This window comes from Squalius cephalus, assembly GCF_949319135.1.
Source record: "Squalius cephalus genome assembly, chromosome: 17".
Classification (NCBI taxonomy): Eukaryota; Metazoa; Chordata; class Actinopteri; order Cypriniformes; family Leuciscidae; genus Squalius; species Squalius cephalus.
Window position 1 is genome coordinate 7,311,219 of NC_137138.1, and position 16,092 is coordinate 7,327,310.

Below are 16,092 nucleotides of genomic sequence, written 5' to 3' on the forward strand. Positions count from 1 at the left end.
TATATATAATATATTATTAAATGTAATATTTATCAATAAAGTGTTATTTATATTGCTTACTATAAAATATAATATTATTAATATATTATAATAATATTATAATACACATAGAACAGATATAATATAAATTAGAAATAATTACCTGCTATGTGATATTAATAATACTATAAATTATGATATATATGTATATATATTATGAATTTATTATATATTATTAATTGTAATATTTATAAATAAAATGTTATTTATATTGCTATTTATAGATTTATAATATAATTTATTATATATATATATATATATATATACACATATATACATTTTGTTCAAAGAGAATAAAGCCTATTTTTAGGACTATGAAAATACTTTACTACAGACTATAATGAGAATCACCTCTGATAATTTTCAAAATAATTTTACATTTTTTTTGAAAAATAATTTTCCTTTTGATTTTGGGTCGACATCTGAGATGGACTTGCTTTTATAGATATTTAAATTTCAAAATCCATAGATGTACACAGTGCACAAACACTGAGTTATTGGTGGGTTATGATATCTGATGGCCTGTTATTGTTTTTGCAGGTTGATGGTGGTTATGATGATACCCAGTACGGTGAGGGTGATGATCTGACCTATGCAGAGGGATATGGAGAAGGATACGGAGAGGGAGATTATACCGTGGGAGGAGGAGGCAGCAGCAGCTCTTCAGGGTCCACAGGGGGCGGGACTGTTTCTGTTGGGGGCGGGTCTGTATCAGTTGGAGGCGGGTCTGTTTCTTCAAGTGGCTCAGTTGGGGGCGGATCCGCCAGTGCCGGGGCCAGTGTGGGGGCGGGGTCTGTTGCCACGGGAGGACAGGGAGGAATCGGTGGGGAAGAAGATTCCATCGATGTTGACACGTTTAAGGAGGAGTCCATCACAGATTACACCGATGCAGAACTGGAGAAGATGTATGATTATGATGTCGACCTATACAACGGAGGCGACAAAGCGTTGCCTGCGGAGACCGACGAGTTCTATGGACAGGTGATCTCCAGTTACACTTTTTTTAAGTTATCTATCCAAGCTTATGGGAAAATTCAAAATTATTTTGTTTGTTTCCTCCATTGAGCACAAAAGGAGAATTGTGTTCCATGGAAAGTCGTATGGGTTTTGAACGACAAGAGGTTGAACATAACAAGTTCTCAGAACTGTTTGTTTTATTTATTACCTGCAACTCCAGTTATAATCCACATTGTGTTTACACTGATATACACTGAATTAAATTGAGTTTGTGTTTCCAAAGGTGGATGGACTGAGAGGAGAGAAAGGCCAGAAAGGAGAGCCTGCGATCATTGAACCCGTAAGTGGCACTCAGTGTATGACACACTTACTCTACCGTTAAAAAGTTTTGGGATTTGGGGAAAGTTTGGATTTTACACACACAATTTAAAGTAACCGTTTTAAAAAAAGAAGTTTTTTTCTAATTTTAAAATGATCCTTCAGAAATCATGAATGTCTCTATAATTTCTAATCAATTTATTCCATCCTTTACTGACCCAAAGCTTTTTAATAGTAGTGTATATATATAAATGTGAATGTTATACTGTATACCAGGAGTGAAAGATTAACACTGTGTCCTAATCAGGTGCGATGCAACAAGTCAATCCAGCGATGAGCAATTTGTCTGTCCACACTGAATATGACACAATCACAGCCAATCTGAACATGACTGATGTTTAATATACCAGTTTATGGGAAAAAAATTGTACTGAGATAGAAACCAAACAATCAACAAAATATCCTGTATCTCATCTCTTGTTGCTTTATCTTGTCGCATTTCAATTCACATTTATTTGTATAGCGCTTCTCACAATACATATTGTTTCAAAGCAGCTTTACAGAAAATGCACGTCTACATTACAATTTAGACTGATCTGTTATCAGAGGTGACTGTGTCCAAGTTCTGTATTTCAGAAATGTACATAAAACATTCGGGCAGCTTAAAAACCTGAATCAGTCGTCCGTCTCAGAGTAATCTGGATTCACTCCTGATTTGCATTTGCATTCTAAAAAGACTCCGAGTTTCAGACTCCGAGTCTCAGATTTGCAGATGCGTTTACCATGCTAAGCCTGACAATTATACTTGCATGTTGGGAATCATTATTATCTGTCTTTGCAAACAGTCTTCACTGCTCACGTGGCTCTTGATGTCTAACAGCTGTGAGATTTCAAACAGATGTCACTGCGCTCTCAGCATGAGAGCATGGACACAGCGCTAGAAGACATCTGGATTTAGTGTGAATGAACATCAGGATCTATAAAGAGGCTAGATCCATGCTAACTTAAGTTATGAACAAACCCAGTAACATTAATAAAACATTCGTTCATAGTTATCTGGTCTTTATTCTCAAATCTTAGCACATAAACATTATCTATACATTGTTCATGGAACATTTTTACCTGAAACATTTGGTTGGATTTGATGTTCGCCTAATATTTTTTAAATGTTACAACTTGTTTCAGAATGTTTAGAGAACATTCAAAAGGAACATTCTGGGAATGTTACTTTAACGTTTGCAAAAACATTTTTTTGACACTTTTTGACCATTCAGAGAACATTAAGAAATAACGTTGTTATAACTTAAAGGGAACATTAGCAAAACATTTTTTAGAACATATTTTTGTCAGCTGGGATCTTACCTTCGCAGTCATATCAGGGAAAGACCATGCAACGTTTGGGTTTATGTGCTATTCAGAAGTTGCAGAGATACAAGAACACATCAATGAGAAGATCAGAGTTATTTCAGAGTCGAGGAAAAGCACAATCATACGGACCAGGACAGCTGGTTTTAATGAAGGATGACCATGTGCTTTAGAGAAAGAAAAATGCTTAAATCATATGCTTCTTTCTGCAAGCGCCCACATTCTCTCTCGTTTCTGCAAACACACACAAACTGTGTCCACTCTGTGTTTTTTGGCATGTAAGGAACGCACCAAAACAAAGCGAACATGCCCAGTGCCACGACAGCACTCTCGGATGATGCCTTCGGGACATCGCTAAGAGACCCACGACATCTTTAAAAAGCGGCAGATTAGGCCAAGATGTTCCAATAAACAAATGCAGTTTTTTTATCTAATAGTAAAATCCCTGATTTAAATGAGCCTGAGCTTTACACACTGTATCTAATGATCCTCTGCTTTGGGTTCTGGACCTCTCAGTCATTCACTCATCATAGGCTTGCTTGAGATAATTGTACTATTGTGGTTATGACACAACTCATGCGAGCACATTTTGAACAGTAATTGATCATGACTGATGACTTCCAGACAAAATAGCTTGAATGTCCTGATACAGATCACTGTATATTTGGTTACAGCTGATTCGTTTTAGTTAAGAATTTCCCTAGCACATTTGCCATGATACACATATGCATGCAACAATATTTATCTCTCCATTTGTAAGAAATTGTAGTCTGCCTCGACCCAGATTCCACTCCAAAATATATTTTAGAATGAGCTCATCCCCAAAATGGCTTAATTATCATAGAGATGAAAGAAAGTCAAGTTATATTGTTTCTTCACCATTTGGGTTGATCGCATCCTGAACAAATGGTAGTCAATTGTAGAATGGGACTGGGTGTGGGACAATCACAACTTCATTAACATACAGACCACAGCTGTTGCAACAAGAGCAACTTAATTTACATTACGAACAGGATAAAAGGTTTAAGATTTGGATGTTCTGTGTTCATTCTGACGCTGGTGAACCTTGCCACTGCTATGCTGTAATAAACTTCATTTTTGAGATCTTCGACGTCCACATCATTTTTTCTTACAATTACATTGTGCCTCGTTTAAAAAGTAAAATGCTCCGGACAAACATACAATCTTCCGACGTGATCCGGGACGCCATTAAAATACACCACATGTGTCTGACGCTGGGATCCTCTGAAGTCTGTTTAAACTGGACACGCGTCAAAGCAAGCGCTCTTTTACTCTTCCATTTGTCCTGTTGTCGGAAGACTCAAGCGCATGAAGTTTGTCAGAAACTGAGCGCGTATACGTACACTGTATCCAGTGTAGACAGCGTCAGTTATTATAATGGGCTTTATTTGCTTTTGATGTGACGCTCACATCCACTGAAGGCAAGTGTCGGCCGTTAAGCGACTGAATGCCAGTGGGCGGGGCCTATGGTGTGAGGATGTATTGATTCGTTAGTGTCTTTCTCTGGAGGCAGTCATATGCAAATGTATTTGCCCGTGTGACGTCACAAATCCCACAAACGAGCCATTTTGTGAACTTTATTAAATAAATTCTTTGTTTATAATGAGGAGGACGTTTAAACTATGAAACTTACAGAATGCTTTAATGGTACAAAAACCTCTTATATGTCAAAAGATCAAGACAAATTTGATTTCTCGTGGCATGACCCCTTTTGTAAATAAATTATATTTTATGTAAGCAGACACATTTATCCAAAGAAACTTACAAATGTGGAACATCACTATATACAATTCTTTCTCAAATATAGTTCATTAGCATAAATGTGTGCTGTTTATGGTTATCAAACAACCAATCATCGCCAGTTTTATAACGGTTTCGTCACTCACAAGTTTTTGTAAACAATTTTGTAAACAAATCTCCTTTATGCCCCTTATGCTAGAGTCCAATATTTTGAGGCATGTTTTAATGGACTACAATGTTTTTAAATCCTCTAGAACTATTTTTTTATTATTATTATTTGTTTGATTCATATGAAAAATATAAAATATAAATATTAGTTAAAAAACTTTAAAAAAAACTTTCTTTGGCAACTAACTGAAATTGGTTCAGTTTTAATTGAAGTACTAAAATGACTGAAACTAAAACTGAAATAAAAATAAATTAAAGCTATATAGAAATATAGAAGCTATTAAAAAAACGAAATAAATGAAAATGATTAAAGCACAACAAAATTACTAAAACTAATGCTAAGATTAAAATGAAGATAATTCAAAATAAACTTCAAAAACGTTTCATATTTTGCTTCGTTTTAATCTGTTTCTCGCCTTGAAAATAGCTGTGATAGATGTCCCAATAGAGCGTCCCATCATCCAATCCTTACATCCAGTTTTAGATCTGGAACTTTAGGATTTATTTTAGAAGTTTTTCTGCTGAATGTTCTAGAATGTTCAGTCATGTTTCAGTTTGAAGATCATCTCACATGCTTCATAAACAGTCAAGGCCATGAGAGACAGGCATCAGTGTTTTAACAGACTTCCTGATGCTGTTTGCTATGATCCGTACAGCGACCTGTGGCCAAGTGCAGACACACACACACACACGCACGCACGCACGCACGCACGCACGCACGCACGCACACACACACACACACACACACACACACACACACACACACACACACACACACACACACACACACACACACACACACACACACACACACACACACACACACAGTTTTCAGCCCACAGACTTGAAATAAAAAAGGATAAGAGAAATGTACTGTAATTTTAAATGATTGATTTTGACCAAAGCTGTGGTGGTCTCACACTTAAGATCTTATCTTTGTGTTGAAGGTTGTGTTTATGCTGTTATTTGAATGTGTTTGTGTTATTCTGTTCTTGTAGGGAATGCTGGTCGAAGGCCCACCTGGTCCAGAGGGTCCCACGGTAAGTCTACCTGTGTGTGTGTGTGTGTGTGTGTGTGTCTGTGTGTGTGTCTGTGTGTGTGTGTGTTTTCATATGTGTAAAGAACTTTGAAACTCCAGCTTGCCAATTTACAAGCAATTTAAACCAGTTACCTTTATTTAAGTTTGATAATTACGCTGAAGCTTTTTAAGGTGACAATCTCTCTTACTAAAGACCGGATCACTGTATTTTTGTGGAATAAAACAATATTAATTGTATACATTTTATGACTAAATTATAATACTTATTAAACAAACAGTGTTGTAGTTAACGAAAGGTAAAACTATTAAAAATGGTTTTGATTATTGAAATAAAATAAAAATAAACATATTGGGGGACAAAACTGAAAAATGTGAAATGTTGCCTTGGCTAAAATAAATTAAGTTAAAGTTGAAGTACTAAAATTGCTTAAAATAAAACTGAAATAAAAAATAAGTTAAAGCTATATAGAAATATATAAAACAAAATTGCTAAAACCTAAAATAAAATAATAAAAAAATATTAGATGAAAACAATTCAACTTAAAAAAAACTTTAAAAAAATGAGAAATGTTGCTTTGGCAACTAACTAAAATAAATGAAGTTGAAGTACTAAAATTGCTAAACTAAAACAATAAATAAAAAATAAATTATAGCTATATAGAAATATTATATAACAAAATTGCTAAAACTAAACTAAAATTAAAATGAAAAATGAAAATATAAAAATAAAAGCAAATTCAAAATTTCAGAAACAGTATTGAAATAAAATTAAAATAACACTGAAAAATATAGCTGATAAACAGCAGTATTTAACAAATACAGAGGATTTGTCCCAAAACTAATTCAGAGAGAAACTGTACATTGTAACATAAAAATAGTGTTGGAAAACAGCTATTTACTGGGAAAACGGAACTGTGTAAAGGCCCAGTGACTATTTCTGACAATGCTAAACAGCTGTGTGTCTGTTTTGTTTCTTCAGTTTCATTCTTGACCTACTTATTAATAAAGCAACTCTTCTCTCAGCTGGAGAATTGATGGAATTGATGGCTCTATTGGGACTATAACAACATGAGTATGAGAAATTGAGCAATGGAAAGAGTCCAGCAGTGATCTAGAGTCTTACTGGACCAACACCCATGCGTGTTTGTGTGTTTGCAGTGGCTTTATGTGTGTTTCTGACAGTACCTTTGTGTTGTTCTAGGGTCTCCCCGGCCCTCCAGGTTCAACGGGATCCCCAGGTAGTGCTGGAGATCCTGGAGAGAGGGTAAGGAACCATGAAAACAAAAACAAGCTAACGCATATGTTCAACAACACTTAAAATTGTGCAAAATGTCCAAATCCGGTAAATAGTGAACAAGGGTGAATATATATATATAAAATATATAAGTATAAAATAAATTGAAGCCTATTTTACCATTAAATTGTAAAGTACGTTTATAAGATATATATGAATATGAAGAATATGACCTGGACATTTCACCATAATGTATTTTAAACTTTTTAGAACCTGTTTTACATTAAGTATGCTTGCTGTTTTATGCATTACCCACAATCCTCTGCTCTTGACAGGGTCTTCCTGGTCGCGCTGGTCTGCCCGGAGCCGATGGTCTTCCAGGACCTCCAGGGACTGTCCTGATGTTGCCTGTATGTAATTCTGAGCACATTTACAAAAACTAAACTACACATTAAAATTTCACATTTTCACACATGCGTTTAGCTTGGATTCAGGCCCCATTTAACTGTACTGAGATCAGTTTTAGCCTGTAGCCTGTCATAATGAATGTTAATAGATGTTAGTTCTTGCGCTGGCTTGATTGATTTTCATTTAGTGGTTCAACAGTGATAATTATGTCAGAGAGATTTCAGAAACATGATCGTCCCTTTGCTGCTGTGATCCCCTATCAATCAAAAGCGCTGGTGAATGCGCAGTGACACATTTCACAAATTCCACTTACTCTCAGCTTTTCCAAATTTTCTCTTTCCCAGCTGTTACTCCAATATATTATTTTTTTTATTATTATTCCGGAACATGTAGAGACTCCACAATATCTTTCAGTTCTGGAATGCTTCCATAACAAATCCAGATGTTCTAGAACACCACAATAAAAACTGATGTTGTCCGGTGTGTATATGTGTTTACCGTCAACATTTGATCGCAATTAAACCCCACCCTATACACTACCTCAATCCAAAAAAATACTCTTGAAAACCAATACAGAGTCATGAAACAACCAACAGCACTGCTCGTGAGGATCACTTTAAAACTAGCAGTCTTACTCTTGGAAGTGTAGTGATTAAGTTCAGCCACCAGATGGCACCGCTGATCAATTTGACTCATGCACACAGATGAAACCGCACACTACATACTAGTCACATTATTTCTGCCTTAATTATTTTATATGAAAAAAAAAAAACAATTCCTAAAAGTAGTATGGTAGTCTGAATTCCATACTACTTATATTATCTTTTTGCAGTATGTGTTTTATTTTATTTCATTTTATTTTATTTTTAAAAGTAGAACACTTTTTTTATACACATTATTATTTTTTTTTTTTTTTAACATATATGTAACATTTTAAAATAGGTGGAACACTTTAAATCTATTTTTTTTATTTTTTTGTTTTTTATTCAGATTTACTGTATTTATTTCTATAACTAAACGCCACTCATTGGATTTAGCATGAAACTTAAAAATAATGTAGAATATATGGCTTTTACCATTCTATTTTTATTTAATTTTGTGCAGTGTTTTTTTAAATATTGTGCAGTATGCAAAATGCCGTACGCTAGTATTCCATTCTGAACACTTCCATCTTCCGTATGCATGCTTAGCCTCACAGATGTGGTGTCTTACTTTTGAACATCCAAAACGAATCATCCAGTCAATGTCAAGATGAAACACATTTATTTTCACTTTTGCTGGCATGTCTAACTTATTGTTTTGTGCCGCTGTGTCTCTGTAGTTCCGCATGAGTACAGGAGGGGACAGTGGACATAAAGGTCCGGCTGTTTCTGCGCAAGAGGCTCAGATGCAAGCCATCATGCAGCAAGCCAGGGTAAAAGACACACACTAATACACATTATATCACACACACATGCATCTGTATGCAAACTAATCGCTCTGTTTTATTTTTTATAAAGCTGGCGATGAGGGGTCCAACTGGACCGATGGGTTTGACGGGCCGCACTGGTCCTCTGGTATGTCTGTATACTATATCTCTATTATCATCTGTCAACATGATAGCATGTATGATTTTGTTTCATGCTTGATTTGATTTTTCCAGGGTCCTCCTGGTGTGTCCGGACTGAAAGGAGAGTCTGGAGAAGTAGGACCTCAGGTAGGCATCACAAATTACCCACAATCCTCAGCTATTTGTGCCTAATCTATTTAGATGACAATCAAAGGCACTTCAATGCAAGATAGAGCTGTTCTGAGACCTGTGTGTGTGTTTTTAGGGTCCTCGTGGTCCACTGGGATCCGCAGGCCCTCCTGGAAAGCCTGGTAGAAGGGTAAGTTTGCGTTTTGTCCAAAACCACTGAGTCTGTGCAGAAGCCTGAGTGATTATTATTGACTTATTGATTTCTGTGGCATAGGGTCGACCCGGCTCAGATGGAGCCAGAGGGATGCCTGGACAGACGGGAACAAAGGTAAAACTGAAGAAGATTGACATATTGACAGACTTCTTTTATCAAACCTTACAGTTATGACATACAATACGATCAATAAAAAGTAAATAGGGTCAGTTTGATAGCATGTAGACAGATTACAGTTGATGATTATTTCTTATTAAAAAAAAGTGAATATCCTGCATTTCTGAACTCTTTCCTGTCTGTGTGCTTCACAGGGTGACAGAGGATTCGATGGTCTCGCTGGTTTGCCCGGTGAAAAGGGTCACAGGGTAAACACATTTTTATTTGATTTTATTATTTAATATTAATATTATTATTTTAACTCTCTGGAATACATGATTATGATTGGCCAATCTTAAGAAAATTATTTCAGATGATATCAACATTTAATGTCCATTTGATGATTTATTTGGCAGTAAAAGGGTCACATGGTATGGACATTTTAAAATAGGTGAACACTTTAGAGCTATTTTATTATTTATTTTATTTTATTTGAACATATATTAAACATTTTTAAGTATGTTGAACAGAGTTGATTTTTTATCAAATGGCTCACTGTAATGCATGATTCTGATTGGCCAATCTTAAGAAAATTTCAGCTGATGTCAACATTCAATCTCCATTTGATCATTTATTTGGCAGTAATCCAATCCTAATGCAAAAAGAAATGACAGGAATCATGTAAACAGCAGGTTAATTCATTATATGAATACTGATGAGTGGTCTTTGGTGTTGTAGGGTGAGACGGGACCTCAGGGGCCCCCTGGGCCTTCAGGAGAGGATGGAGAAAGAGTATGAGCTCCTTAATTAATCCCTTCTTATTTCCTTCATCATCTGTGCAATTTTTCTTTATCTAAATGGATCATAATAATGACATAACTTCCTGTATCCCAGGGCGACGACGGTGAGGTCGGACCCAGGGGTCTGCCAGGCGAACCTGTGAGTTTATATTTCCTCCAGTATCCCAGCATGCACTCTCATCCTCTCTAATCCATTATTATTGTAAAGTGTTTCCTCCAGTGTAGTGAAACCACAAATGCATGTCTCTCATTTTTTTGAGGCATTTTGCTCGTTATGGATGTGAAGTGAAATAATCAATCAGAGAGAGGAAGTGCAATGGAGATGAAAAAGGTTTAGTCAATTAACCACTAGTTTAACACTCTGTCCAGCAGGGTGCGCTCCATATTCACCATTTAGATTGGGAGCGACTTTATCTGCTCTTGCCTATACACATAAACACACTCAGTTATGTCCGATAAGATATTTAAAGTACGTTTAAAGTCCGCATTAAATATTTCTATATCTCAGAAATAAATGGTACTTTAGGCAAATATGTTTAAAATGAAGCACATGAGATGAAGAGTCATATACTGTATGTTGCATAGAAAAACTGTTTTATTTAAAATGCATGGTGAGGTCACATGACCAGGCAAATGCCATCCACTTCATCTCTATTATCAGACTTTTCCTGCTGAACACAACTCTCTGTTTCTCTGCTTTCTCTTGTTCAGGGTCCTCGTGGTTTGTTGGGCCCCAAAGGTCCCCAAGGGGCCCCAGGAAATCCTGTGAGTACATACTTTATCTTAATCTGAATCAATTATTTAGATTCAACCGTCATGTTTATACACTTACTCTATGATTAAATATATATATATATATATTTTTTGTTTCACATGCAATGTTTAATCTGAGAATGAAATATGTTTTCATTTATTTTGATCCTTCTTTTCTCGTTTTAGGGTGTTACTGGCATGGATGGACATCCTGGACCTAAAGGAAACATTGTAAGTCTGAGACACACACACTCTCACACACAAACATGCTTATACACGCATTCACTTCATTATCCTTCTGTTTTCCACCCATCAGGGTCCTCAAGGTGAGCCAGGTCCTCCTGGACAACAAGGCAACCCCGGAGCTCAGGTACTGATCAAGCCACGCCCACTTAGACACTGTAGAACCCGCCCTTCATCAACTTCACATTAACCTTTACTCCTGTCCTCCTTCCACAGGGGCTTCCAGGTCCTCAGGGAGCGATCGGACCTCCAGGAGAGAAGGTGAGATTGGAAGGATGGTTCTCTGGTCAATGGATTAGTGCCTTTATATAGAGTTTGCAATGTGCCTTGATTTAGAACTAGGTTATTTGAAACAGGAAGTGCTGAGTGTTAATGGATTGTGAGTGCTTATGCTGGTTTTCCCGTCTTCAGGGTCCCAATGGAAAACCAGGCTTACCGGGAATGCCAGGAGCCGACGGACCTCCGGTGAGTCTGGGAAATAGACACGCATACATATACACTTCACATCTGTTAATCTCAGGCTCTATTGTTCGTGTATCAGAGAGATTTCATTGTATTAATAATTACAGTACAGTGATCTGCCTGGCAATTCTTTCTTCACTGACACACATTGTTCAGATCCGTTCTCAAAGATTTTTCTATCCACACGGCAAATATTCTGTGGCTTTATAGTGTCAATTATTGCAGCATAACTGATACATTCTCTTTATCTTTGTGTCACAAACACAGGGCCACCCAGGAAAAGAAGGGCCATCAGGAGAGAAAGGAAACTTGGTACATTATTATCCTTCGTTCTTCTATCCAATGAGTTTTTATAAAGACAATTCTCTTGCATAAATGTAGCTTATTATTAATAACTCAATCATAACGGATTGCACTTTACAGGGACCTCCTGGTCCTCAAGGGCCAATCGGATATCCTGGGCCTCGAGGTGTAAAGGTAGGTGTTTCTTGCATCTCAGTGGTCATTGAAGTACTCAAAACAATCTCTGATTGGTCAGTAGTTAGTAGTGTAGTTCTATAGTAGGAAGATGTCAGTGAAATGTCACCCAATTCGCTACTGAGTTTTGCCCCTAGCTTTATCCTGATAAAAACAACACCCTGCTAATGTTTCTGATACTTTCCTGAGGCAGAATCATCTGAACTTTTTATATTTTTCTTCCAAAACTTAGTGTACTGCCTACGTAGACAGCATTTAAGCTATCAAAGAAAACTTCTAAGATACCTTTTTTTTGGCCAGTGCATAGTCAATGACATGACACAACACTATTTTTTTCATCGAGACCTATTAAATATATTTCATATAGATGATCACTTGAATATGGTGAGGATGTATTACTGAATTAAAATTAATTTAATTGTTTTGCAGGGTTTCAAATCGTCCTGCGATTGTAACAGACAATAAAAAGCTGAAATTCGTAAAAAAAAATTTTTTATTATTATTATTATTTCTTTATTTTATTACATTATTTCTGTTATATTTATAGTCTTCACGGAGAAGGCAATCCGAGAATGTGATTGTGCCGTGGGAATGCAGAATTGAGTGTTCCAAATCATTAGGGCTTTCACACCAGAGGAACGTTTTCATAGTTCCAATAACTATTGGCGGAAAACACACCTTTCTGTGTGTTCTCACCGCAGGAACTGAGGATGACTTTAGTTCAAGGAATGCCTTTTGGGAGGACTAAATTAGCTCCTACTTCAGAGTAGGGTCTAACACTGCACAATAGGAACTACCAGTGACGCAAGAGTACGTTGATTGGCTGCCGCAACCAAAACACCGGAACCCACCATTTTTAAACAGCCGTGTAAACACACAGTTTACATATACTTACGAACAGAAAGCGAATGAAAGCGAATGTCGCCTTTGTCTGCGGTGTTGTGTTCTTTTCTCAGTCTCGATGATATGTACCACTGCAAGTTGTCATAGGAGATTTCGCCTCTTATACCCCATACACATATTGTACGATTTTGGGCTGTCCCAGGCGAAAGATGACCAATCGTGGCGATATCTGTGGTTGTGGCTCCTAAACAGTGGTCCTACGTCGTACAGTGAGAGAGGTTCAAAGAAGGCCGTTGTCCAGTCTTGCGACCAAAGATAGCCTGGGATCATTTTCTGACCGTGACTTGGCGCTAAAACTCAGTACCCCAAGCTCCATTTGCAAAATTGGCTTGCCAAGTTAGGCTCCTTTCCCTAGCCATGACCGCGCCCATATTCTCCTCTTTCGCTTCCTCCTCTTTTTTTAGCGCACATAAAAACCACAACTGCCAAAGTGCGATTCATCTTGCTCTATTTGTTTACCACTAGCACACGCTGATGACGTTTTATTCTTCTATACTAACTTGCATCGTAGCCTACGATTCAATAGGTCAGGGTTCACCAATCTCGGTCCTGGAGGGCCGCTGTCCTGCAGAGTTTAGCTCCAACCAGCTCCAACACACCTGTTTGAAAGTTTCTAGTATGCCTAGTGAGACCTTGATTAGCTGGTTCAGGTGTGTTTAATTGGGGTTGGAGCTAAACTCTGCAGGACAGCGGCCCTCCAGGACCGAGATTGGTGAACCCTGCAATAGGTGTTATCATCGTACAGTCTACATACTACATGTCGTACCCAAGTTTATTAGATCCACGTCGTACTGTGTGATTTGAAATGATCTTATAGACCTTATGCGCCAGAGAAATGAGGGCGCCGCCATCTTTAGAATACTGTCTTTGAACTTCCGGTCGCTCTGTATATTTCTATGGCATTGCTGTCCAGGATTAGCTTTTGAAGTGGATTTACTTAATATAAAGTTAACGAAAGTTATCATGAGGATTGTAATGTTTAAAGCAGATGTCTTAACAAATGTCAGTAGACCGGGAAGATTTTAAAACGAGCCGTTCATTCATAAATACGCAAGATCGCTGTGAAAATACAGACCGGAAGTCAAAAGACAACGAGCTCAGCGCTGAAAAGGGGCGGGGCTACATAAGGTCTATACTATAGGATTGCCGAAATCGAAGTCTGTAGCAGGCATTAGACTCCTTTTTTGCTTTCAATCGCATAACTTATATGTCTACATTGAATCTCCGTTATCATAAAACCCATGACACATGACAAAAGCACAGCTCCGATCACGGCGTCCTCCAGTTGTTGACGTTGTCCAAAAGCAACCAGGAAAATTTCCCTAGGGGAAAATTGAGTTCTCAGGGGACTGCCCTGGTTGCTAGTTTCTATAACTACCCAGTGTGAAAGCCCCTATTCACTTGTGAGGTTGCATTTCAGTTAGGATGCTTGCTTGCCTATCTAGCTTTGCAACATTCTAACATAAAAGTCTATTGGAATCAGTTGTGAGTGGAATCTCCCATGCACTTTGCGCTCTAAATCCGTCACTTATGAGGTTCCAGTTCAGTTAGGATTCTGCCTATGTAGATAGAAGAGAACAAGGCGGCTTGTAGGGTTTGGAACAGAGCTTTTATCACCTTCATGGTTTATGAACAGCGTTTGTTAGCCCGTAAGTCCATCATAGGGGTTTGGGTTCTCAGATGTTTGTAGTTTAGATGGACTCTGTTGATCTCAGTTCTTTTTTTCTTTCGCTCTTTCTATCCGCAGGGTGCTGATGGAGTCCGCGGGCTGAAAGGAGGCAAGGGTGAAAAGGTAATTTTAGAGTGTGTTCGTGTGACTGTGTCTGTATGGATACGAGCTGTTGTGTGTGTGTGCGTGTGCCGGTGGCTAATGCACTGCTCCTGTGTCATTAATGTTTCATTTCTGCTTCTGAATATGGAAACCATAACATACTCCAAGATGCATTTTTGACCTTCTCGCTTTGGTCATTAAAAAGTTTTATCCTGCGAGAGTGCAGCAGGAAAATAAGATCAGGCCCCGGCAAATAGCAGAAATAGCAGTTGCCATGGAGATAGTTCCCTTTGCATTTGTCAAAAAAAGGGGTATTATGTGCGAAAGGAAGTTTGCAATGCTCTCAGTGTCAAATCTTCTTCTCTTTCTTTCTCAGGGAGAAGATGGATTTCCTGGATTTAAAGGAGATATGGGCATCAAAGGCGACAGGGTAAGAGACTTATTCTCAGGTTGAAGAGGTTATTTGTGTTTGGATTTATCTCTGGGGAATTATGGGATTTGATCTTTCCTCTCTGTCTCTTTACACTTGGGTTGATCTTTAATTCTCAAAAGCGACTCTGAAGAAGCAGATAAATAACAGTGGGTCTATATTTAGGAGTGCTATTACTTTTGCTCATACGCTTTGGGATTTGAACAAATATAGATATTCACTGAAGAAAGGACCCAAGCTGTATCTAAGGAGCACAACCTGGGGATTGGTCACATAGAAATGTGCTAATAACCACTCAGAACACCTTAGCCATCACATATCCCCAGATGACACACTCCTGAGTCCATTTCACAGACTGTAGGATGCATTTTGCACACAGAAATGGCAAGAGATTTTGTCATTGAGGGCCCCAGAAGTCAGTTTTCCCCTCGGTCGAAGGGCACGTAATATTCACACTGCCTAATTGATTGGATTTTTTGGGTGTTATAAAGTACACTGGCTAAGCTGCGTCGCTGGGTAAATGTCTGTAATGAGCAAGCGTGTCTCACTCTGGGTTATTAAAGGCCAATATGCAAATACTTTTGGATTTAAGTGGGTGGACATTGTCCCAAATTACCCTTTACTCTTGTTAAATGCCGTACACGCACTTCACTCTTCTCATGCTGCAGAAGTGCCCAGATTTGCCTATTATGTCTTTAAAAGTGGCTAAACATATCAAACACACACACACTAATGGCCAGATTTACTAAACAGGTCAAATTAGCGTGAGAGCGCAATCCCATAAACGCGCCGATGGGGGGATTGCGCACAAATTATTGGACACAGCCGGATCATTTCCATATTGACCAACGCAATCTACCAAGAGCAGCATCTGGTATAAGACATGCTTTTTTTGGATGGTAAATAATGGCGCAAATACCAGTAAATTGACTAGCACAAACCTTAGTAAATCACCTTGCATGATTCATTTAAATAC

General features: G+C 37.8%; 1 protein-coding gene across 2 annotated transcripts in view; it reads left to right on the forward strand.

The window, feature by feature from the left end:
- Window positions 1–16,092, forward strand: part of col5a1 (procollagen, type V, alpha 1) — a 98,682-nt gene that overhangs the window by 55,311 nt on the left and 27,279 nt on the right. For both annotated transcript variants that reach the window (XM_079847936.1, XM_079847937.1), the window contains exons 8-29: window positions 580–1,020; window positions 1,280–1,336; window positions 5,607–5,648; window positions 6,849–6,911; window positions 7,217–7,291; window positions 8,611–8,703; window positions 8,789–8,845; window positions 8,932–8,985; window positions 9,104–9,157; window positions 9,242–9,295; window positions 9,493–9,546; window positions 10,016–10,069; window positions 10,172–10,216; window positions 10,789–10,842; window positions 11,017–11,061; window positions 11,147–11,200; window positions 11,290–11,334; window positions 11,485–11,538; window positions 11,803–11,847; window positions 11,959–12,012; window positions 14,663–14,707; window positions 15,063–15,116. In XM_079847936.1, coding sequence (XP_079704062.1) covers window positions 580–1,020; window positions 1,280–1,336; window positions 5,607–5,648; window positions 6,849–6,911; window positions 7,217–7,291; window positions 8,611–8,703; window positions 8,789–8,845; window positions 8,932–8,985; window positions 9,104–9,157; window positions 9,242–9,295; window positions 9,493–9,546; window positions 10,016–10,069; window positions 10,172–10,216; window positions 10,789–10,842; window positions 11,017–11,061; window positions 11,147–11,200; window positions 11,290–11,334; window positions 11,485–11,538; window positions 11,803–11,847; window positions 11,959–12,012; window positions 14,663–14,707; window positions 15,063–15,116 — 1,593 coding nt within the window. The remainder of the gene's footprint in view (window positions 1–579; window positions 1,021–1,279; window positions 1,337–5,606; window positions 5,649–6,848; window positions 6,912–7,216; window positions 7,292–8,610; window positions 8,704–8,788; window positions 8,846–8,931; window positions 8,986–9,103; window positions 9,158–9,241; window positions 9,296–9,492; window positions 9,547–10,015; window positions 10,070–10,171; window positions 10,217–10,788; window positions 10,843–11,016; window positions 11,062–11,146; window positions 11,201–11,289; window positions 11,335–11,484; window positions 11,539–11,802; window positions 11,848–11,958; window positions 12,013–14,662; window positions 14,708–15,062; window positions 15,117–16,092) is intronic.